Source organism: Amia ocellicauda, chromosome 21, assembly GCF_036373705.1.
Source record: "Amia ocellicauda isolate fAmiCal2 chromosome 21, fAmiCal2.hap1, whole genome shotgun sequence".
Taxonomy (NCBI): Eukaryota; Metazoa; Chordata; class Actinopteri; order Amiiformes; family Amiidae; genus Amia; species Amia ocellicauda.
The window spans coordinates 13,102,267-13,111,310 of record NC_089870.1 but is presented as its reverse complement, the minus strand read 5'-3'; the positions used below and the strand labels follow the sequence as shown (position 1 = coordinate 13,111,310).

The following is a 9,044-nucleotide window of genomic DNA, read 5'->3' as shown; positions in this document are numbered from 1 at the left end:
TTCATATTCTGACAGGCATAACCATGACGACGGAAATTCAAATCTGAGCGCATTTAACATTTGGTTGTGAAACCCACACGACGATTCAACATGACGGGGGAAGGGACTACCATAAAGAGCAGGATTAAAAATCTGCTCCGGTCTCCCTCCATCAAACTGCGGAGGAATAAAGCAGGGAACAACAAGGAGAACCTGGGGAATAAGGTACAGTATCACTGCTGCCACTTTTTCAGTGCTTCTGTTGGGCTGTATGGATGGTGAGGGTCCATTGCAGGCAGACTATGATTGCCTCATCTTTGTACCAGTAATGCATTCATGATCATCCATTGGGTTGGGGATAAAGTATCTTGTGGACGAGTTACATTGATAATTGTGAAAACAGTGAAAATAAATGATCTGTGCCTGATGTTCCTATACTGTTTACAGGACACTAGATCTCCACGGTATTGTATCTAACCTAGGGACACCCACCATCCAACTCAAGTTCATCTTCCCTATGCCCTCTAACTGTGAATATTATGTTTCTGATATTGATGTGTAATGTTAATCATGATTAACAAAAAGACTTGCTATGGCTGTGCCCTCTTTCTCAGTTTTCTTTCTGTCCCCTACGTAGTTCATGGTTTGGCGGGGCAATGGCTCAACTTAAATATATTGATAGGAGCCCTCCCATTCCCAAAAGTCCCATTCCTCTCTCTCGGCCCACATCTCGGAGAACCATGTTGTGACAGTCTCAGAGTAAAATGTGTTGGCGCTTTAGTGGTGAGTCTCCAGCCACTTAAACACACATCTGTTCTCCAGGAAACTGTCCAGTGACTGTTCTGTATAGGTCCTGCAATCTGACCTCCTTGATTTGAATTTTGTTCTTGGAGGGGCACTTTACAGGTCATTGTGTGTGTTTTTGTGCATTGCATCAGGCGATTGCTTGAACAGTTTGTTGGTGTATTTACTTTCTGACTCTTTGAAAGTGCATAATACATGTCATGTGTGCCCTCCTCCCCTCCCTCGAGGTGCGCCTTAATAGAGGTGCCCAAAAGGAGGTTAATGAGTGTTTGTTGTACCAGGATGTGTGTAAAGGCTCCCCCCCCCACTTCATTAGCAGATTAATCCTTGCTTTATCCCTCTAACAACGTCACACGCAGCTGTCCCGAGAATCCGAGGGAGCTTTGCTCTGACTTCCCCCTCCACGCCTCTCAGATTGAATCCACAAATAATAGGATGTCTTTATTTTTTCACTCTCTCATTTCCATTCATATTTCAGCCTGCAACCAGATGTGGAATGCTAGCCACTGAATGCACAAGTTACACTGCAGATGTGAGCAGTAGAAAGTGTACTTAAATCAAGAAAAAATGAACTCTCTTCCACTAGCAGCGTCTCCCCACTTTGCTTTTTATGAACAACCTCACTAAGGAAATGCATAATTCAAAACTCTATACAGTTCTCGAGGTTCAGCGGAGCTCATTGTGTCCAATGTTCATTTTTTGTGCTATAACTGCTATATAGATAATATAGTAATATGAGTAGTTTTAACTAGAACAGGAAAGTACTGTATTACATGCAGGATTCTCAGAGAAGCAAGCGACAATAACCACAAAGTGGTTTCTCCTGGGTTTCAGTTTTTCTGTTTAACTGCATTCCATTCAGACTGCTCCTTTACTGGCTGGTAGTGCTGAATATTCGTGCTTAACCCAATTTGTGTTACATCTGCAGACATAGTGTGTGTTATCGCAGCCCCCCGTGAAGGCATAGGAAATCCTTACCCAGGATCCCACGATTACTTGCCATTGACTGTAAATGCTCGTGCTCATTCATTAGCCTTTACGCTGCAGCTGATTCAGAGGTTAAAATGGATAACTTTAACATGTGTTTAATAAGGTCCAGTCGCTTATGAGATTGTTTAATTCTGGTACAGTGATCCTTGGTTAAAATGACAAGATGTTCAGCCTGGCTCCAGGGACGACGCGTGTGCTTTTCAGATCTGTTTTGTTTTGGGTCAGAAGGCACGCTGCGAGTGAGAGTTTAAGTATTGTCTTCTGACTAATGATTTATTCTTCTGAGGAACCAACACTAATCTTTCTTTTATGTTAAAAGGCTAATCCATTTGAGGTTATTTACATATTGGGATGCAGTAACACCGATTACGTAGAAAGGCCCCGTGAGCAGTTCTTCGTGCTTAGGAAATGCAGGCTTTTGTTTGGAGTTGCACCAGGAAACAGAAGGCAACACCCTTTCTGCACTTCAAACACTGTTGCACACTCATTTCTTAGCTTGGGAACAAGAACAGCAGTCCCCCCAAGGCTGTGTTCACTGATTTATTGTCTGGAAAGGCATTGACTAGACCTGCACCTTCAGCCTCTACATGCTGCAGAGCCCAGACAGAGAATTGGAATTGGACTCGATTTCTGAGGCAGCTAACAGACATTTCCCTATACAGGATATGTGTTCGTTTTACGCTTGCAGAATAAACTTTATGTGATAGGGAAATACTTCATCAGCCAAAGAGACACTGTAGCTTGACTGGACTTTGGGACTATGTCTGTAGGTGTTTCACAGTTGTGTCACCCATACATTTATTTAATGTTTAGCAGAGCAAAACATTGCGTCCTTTTGGCACAAAAAGGTGTAAAAACAATGAGGTCCACATCAGGGCTTAGTGTTCGTTTGTTGCGCTCCACCTGGGGAGTGCTTATGAGTGTCTCGGGATCCTTCTGTTATTGCACTGTTTTAGTAAAAACATTTTAAGTCTATATATATAAAAAAGTCTATTCCATGAGTCATCATCGAGGAGGTAAAGCAGATGTAAACAGTTCAGTTGCTGTAAACATTCAGAGAGTGTTATGTAACGCTTTAAACTTGAGCCTCCATTCGATTGTGAAACTCAATATTCCATTTGAATATTTAATATGTATGTGAAAGTCCACAAACAGCATTTCTTTATTGTTCTAGAAATCGGCAGATGCACCTCTAACACGTCAGCATGGCAAGGCTTAAATGATCCTTCTGAGGAAAAAGATTCTGCGTTGACGTGGCTCTGAGGATTTCTGTTTTACTCAATCTCTCATCGTGTTCCTGTTTACTTTCTTAATTAATTCTTAATTGTTACATCGCAGGTACAACTGGAATTGTACTTCTGAAAAATAATGGTGTGTAACCAAGAAAAGGAAAGGAAGAGTTCTAATTGAATGCTGTCTTTGTTCTTCAAAACCCATCTATACCTTTGGGAACAAGTGCAAGGTATTCCCCCACAGCAATACAAATCACCAAACAAGATATGTTGCTTTTTGACTAGATGTGATGATGGGAATCGCACCTTTTTTTTTTTTTTAACCATGTGCTTGTCTAGAGAACCTGGTGATCAGGTATTAACTCTGCATCATAACACTATTGGCGTCTGTGATCTGATCATCCACATCCACCTGTTTGTCCGAGGCACAGCGCTGTCTCACACCGGTACTCTCCTTCCTCTGTCCTTTGTCGTTTATACATATTCTACATGTGCAAGACTTATGGGACCCACATAATTAGGACCTAAAGGGCATAAAAGAAGACTTTGACATTGGAAAGCAGCCTTTGAAAAATAACAGTGAAATAGAAATGAATATTTAGTGACTTCTGCATGAGGTTTGTACAGTACACCAATTGTGGCTGCATTGAGGGCTTGTGTATTTGTTTTACATACTTATTAGAGCCACTACAAAAACAGAAAGGTCTGTCCTAGATTTGCTACAGTTGCATGAGTAATGTTACTAGGAAGTGTTTTCTTTACCTGCTGATAGTCACTATAGTAAACGAGCTGAAACATGAGGAGAATTCTTTCACACTGTAATGTAACACTACAATATTTTTGGTTACCAGGTAGTGTACTGTTTGGAGATTGCTCTTAAGAGCTCATATTCCTGTTAGTTTAAATGTAAAACACAGCATCCATAACACTTACAACTCCCACACAGTAACCTCAAGCCAGATCCTCATTTGAATGATTTCCCACTGTGAATGAAACTCTCTCTGCACTCTGAAGATAATGATCACATTTTTGATTAATTAACAAATTTAGAAGCACACAGTCTGCCACTGTTTGTAAGATGTCTTCCAGTTTGCTTCTGCCGTTTTGTCCAAGTGAATTGTTTTCGAATTCTGGTAGATATTTGTTTTCATCTTTCTGTTTTGATTCCTCTGGGTGCAGTACCTGGCATCCCCACTCTGATACATTTATCAGCTGTGCCCTGCTCTTTAGGAAGGGTCAGGGACAGTAGTGCAGGCATTGCTGCCTCAAATCTAGGTCACCAATTGTAACCAGGATTCTGGTGAGTGAGAGACTGGTGGCGTAACACCAGGTTTAGTTGGGATTGATGTCTGCTGAGGTTTCCTTGCATTGTTGTTCAGCAGCAACGCCCATGGCTAAGCAGGCTCCTGTGAATGTTGCAGTTTTTTTTTTGACAGCTGCGTTAGTGCTCCCTGCAAAATCTTGGGTCTGTCGTATGTGCTGTGAATTAGCCGTGTGAAAAGCCGCTGTGCTAGTGTGTGGGTCGGAGAGGCAGCTGAAATGATTCGCAATTGGTGTTTCCAGATTGGGAAGGTACAACAGAAACAAATAATAGGCGCATTTACACTGCCATATCTGATCCGGATCAAACGCATCGGTAGCATTTGATCAGGATCAGAAATGGCAGTGTAAACGCTCGGCGATCGGATTAAATGCACCTCCCAGGGAGATGGTACAGATCCAGATCAAATGCATGGGTAGCATTTGATCCTGGCAGTGAAAACGCTCAACCGGCTCAAGTTCTGCCATGCGCTGCGGCGGCGTGTGTTTTAGAGGCCTTCAAACAGACTTCATATCAGTGGAGCAGATAGGAGAACACGTCCCTACTGCCCGTATTATAAATAAAATACTGTTAAAACTAATACTAAATGGCTTGTTATTTTATGTTAGCAAAAATATATAATTGTATTTTGGTTTTCAATGCTTCTGATGTTAAAAATATGCAAGTGCGTTGGTTTTACTTGTTAGAATATTTCGCAATGAGATAAAATGACAGTTTTGATATAGCCATGTTATAAAGGACTCATTTAATATATCCATATAATGAAGTTTGGACCCCTGTGGCGGCTTAAAGTTGATCCTGATCTGAATCGGATTGTGAATCAAGCGATTGACTAGACTTCACAGACCTCTGCAGACTTGCTAGTGTCTGTATTCCCTGAGGTCTGAGCAGTCAGTTTGAACAGGAATTAGACAGTTCAACTAATTAATGCTCCTAAATCACGTACAATGGTAGATTTAATAAATTTTCACCTGGACTTTGTATTTTCAGCTTGCTGTCAGTAATTGTACCTCATTCTGCTAAGAACACCACATCCGAAATTCTGTGCCGCTTTGTTATATAAACCATGCCTTTGTAACAAGATTATTATACAAATATGGGCTGGAGATAACAGCTGTAATGGAAGTTACATGGCCAATGAATGGTGATAAAGTAAAAACTCTGTCTATTCGTTATCCAGATATAATAAAATGTATAAAGAGTAATTTTCCATTGCAGCAAGTATACCCACTGTTCAAGTGACCCAGGTTTTTTCTGACCACTGCAGTGAAGCTTGTAGTGTGGAAATGTACTTTGCAGTGTATAGAGAGTTGAAGTAGACGTGGCCAGTGGAAGAACAGAACAGTCAAGGAGATTTCATGAGGAGTCTGGTATTTAATGGGCTGGATTATGTTGCAGAAGCGGAAGCAGAAGGTTAACTCAATCCTACGGACTGTAAGTGTGGTTGTGGAGTTCTTGCACGCTTATTAGGTGAAACATAGCTTCTATTGTTATTATTTTAAAAAATGTCATCCATCTCTGAACCCCTGAGAATTGTAGCATTTTGCACAGATGATCTAAAAAACATGATTTATTTTAAACTGTTTATTTTTCCTCAGCAGGAAGACTTAACATAAGTAAATAGACACCCAAGTTAGTTTACACTTGGACCACATTTAATGCATGTGAAATTAAATTGCTTAATACTGTGGTCTGCTGCCTACAGTATCTTGGTTTTTGCAGGCAGTGATGTGCCTATACATTGTTTGCACAAGATCAGCAAAATTGTTTGGCCAGATTTCAACACATTAAACTCTTAAACTCTGAATTGGAGAATCCTGGGGAGCCTATTTATAGGGATGCTTTTGCAGGGAGAGGTGGAGGATTGCTCATGGGAATTAATGTCTGAGTGGCTGATAATGTGATGTCAGAGTTGGGATCTCTACTGTGGTCCCGCTGGTGATCACAACAGGTGCTATCTGAAGGAACTCTCATTTTGACCTGACTCTGCCTCACTCCTCTGTTCTTACCACACTTTGCATACTGTCTTATCACCGTTTGTGTGCACTTATGCTTTTGATAACACTGTGGGTTTGAAGAACAAAAGAGCTGTCTTCTTAGTCACTGTTAACATTTTTCCTCTGAGTGTTATTATGCGAGCATGACCACCAGCTGTGTCCGTTAAAAATGGAATTGTTCACCCTTTAATTTCGGTCTTCTGTTTTGCTTATTTGGGGTCAGAGTAGAAGCTCTTGACATCCCCAGCCTATCCACTTCAGTTTTCACGATGACACTTGTGTTGTTAGAAATGTGTATGCTCACGATGTAGCTTGGACACACTGAGTAATAACTATAATTGGAAAAACCTCTGCTTGAAGACTCCTCCAGTCTCTCACATGATTTAAGGACGGCCAACAGTTTCCCCTTGTGGAGGCAAAGCCCTTTGGTTGGTATATCAGGTGGAAGTCGGGCTTCTCATCTCTGTCAGTCGGTGTATCTGTGAGCTCCACAGTGCCCTGCTCCTGAGAATTCAACAGCAAAGGCAATATCACTTCAATATGCTCTTTTTTTTTTCTTCACTATTCTGTCCCTTTGTTTTGCAGAAGTGTTCTGTTCTCTCTTGTTCCTTTGTGAAAGTATAATAAGTGTTTGCTACAGCTTATATTTGCTCTCTCTCTTCTGGTTTGGTACTTCTCCTTTTCCAGAACCACAGGACTGTGTTGGCTCCCTTTACCTTTGTTGTTGACTAAAGTACTGGAAGAGGCCCTGCATAACACAGGGGCTTGGCCAATAGATATGTTTAACTACAGGGACAGCCTTTAATCAGTCATTAACAAAGGCTTTGTACTCCCTCATCCGCAAAAGTAATCTTTTCTTTAAAGATAAAATGACATCAAACTCAAGACCTAATTACAACCAACATGGCTACAGATGTTTTGAATAGAAAATATTCAAATAATGAATGAATGGTAAACAGAATGATGTTAGCCAGTGTTCTGTTTTATTTCAGGAACCACCTTGGATTTACTACATCAGAAAAGTTATGTGTCCACACCAGAGGCTAGGAACCACTTCATTAGGCTATCGAATTCTATCATATAGTTGTTTTTTCTTATCGCTCATGCTATCTTGTGCCTTTGAATCTTGGAGCAGCTGTACAAAATCTGCCGGCACAAACCGTTCAAAGGAGGATTAGCAAAGCAAGAGCTGCTATTGATTGATGTCCTCTGCAGGTCTTGAATAGGTAGACTATCTTAGCCAGGCCAAAGCAGTCACACAAACCCCACACACACTGACATTTTCAAGTCTAATTATAAAGGTAGCCTTCAGCATCTCATGATACCTCTGTATTCCCCTACAGGTGACTCTGGAAAAAGTGCTGGGGATTACAGCCTCGGGGAACAGTGGCTTGGCGTGTGACCCTCGCTCTGGCCTGGTGGCCTATCCTGCAGGGTGAGTGATTTGACAGCGATGTGGCCGAACTCGGTGTTTGTCAGGGGGGAGGGGTAGGGGGGTGTGAGAGAGGGGTGGCTCCAGGAATGCAAAAAGAAGTTCAGTGGTGAAATGGAGAGGGAGAGATAATGTGAGAGCAGAAACCTCCCAGTTGAAAACAGTTGTAACACATTCCTCTGAACCCATCTGTAATTTGCTTTGCTTTGCTCTATGGTTTGGGAGCTCTTGTCCAGCTACGTTTTACGTCAACATATATTATAATGTGAACACAATAAGCACCACATCTATTGATCCTTCAGGTCTGTACACATAATTGAAAGGAGACCAGTGAATGCAGGAATTAATGATTATTTGAAGACCTGTAGAGTACTTGTATTATCAACGACATTTCATCTGCAGCACCTGTTTTATTACTCTGATCCTATTTTGAATTGAAGTCTTTATTGTATTCTTAACAGATACTTTTGTAGAAATATCAATGCAATCTGTGGATTCTTTGTTGGACACTCTTTAATGGTGGGTGAATAGATATCATTGATGTGTGAACTGAGCTAAATCAAGACGTATTGAAGCAGTGAGAGAGGCACACACAGAGGATGCGCACGAAGTAGCAGAAGAGCAAACGAGAAAGCATGTTAATGTTAAGAGTCTTTTGTCAGCATGATTTCAATGACTATAAGCTTGTGTACTTTTCAAAGGCTGTTAGTTTTGTACGTCATGTAGCTTTTAGTTGCTCCCTCAGCAGAAGAGTCTAGAGTCATTCAGCTTCAATTTCATAACTGCATGTATTAGGATACAGTTAGTATTGGCAGGCTAAAAGTTGGTTTCCTAAGCATTGTAGAACTGGTAATGCTCTCATAAATTCCATCAACAAGACTTTAAATATTCAGAAAGTTAAACTTAATAAATCCATCACTGTGGAGACAAAAGCTGTTTTCTGTTATCTTCAATAACTGTAACACTGTCCATGCAGTTATCCCAAACCCAGGACAGACTGGTTAGGAATTATAGTGGCTCTGACTTTTTAAAAGCAACATTATATATATATATATATATATATATATATAATATGAATTTCACAATCTGTCCCTATCCAATGTTTTGTATTAATTTCTATTTTTTTAAGATATGTTTGATGTAGTATTAAAATGGCATGGCTTTTTGGTTTTAAAATTATTATACAAAGTGTCCCTGAATGCAGTATTTGTTAACCCAGGAAAACCATGCCTGTTAGAACAGAAAGATCCCACGAATCTGATTAAATGTGCTAAATGACTTAGTTACAA

At 40.7% G+C, this 9,044-nt stretch overlaps 1 protein-coding gene across 1 annotated transcript in view; it reads left to right on the top strand.

The window, feature by feature from the left end:
* Window positions 1-9,044, top strand: part of mapkbp1 (mitogen-activated protein kinase binding protein 1) — a 46,132-nt gene continuing 37,088 nt past the window's right edge. The window contains exons 1-2 of the mRNA XM_066694960.1: window positions 1-204; window positions 7,667-7,758. Coding sequence (XP_066551057.1) covers window positions 91-204; window positions 7,667-7,758 — 206 coding nt within the window. The 5' untranslated portion in view covers window positions 1-90. The remainder of the gene's footprint in view (window positions 205-7,666; window positions 7,759-9,044) is intronic.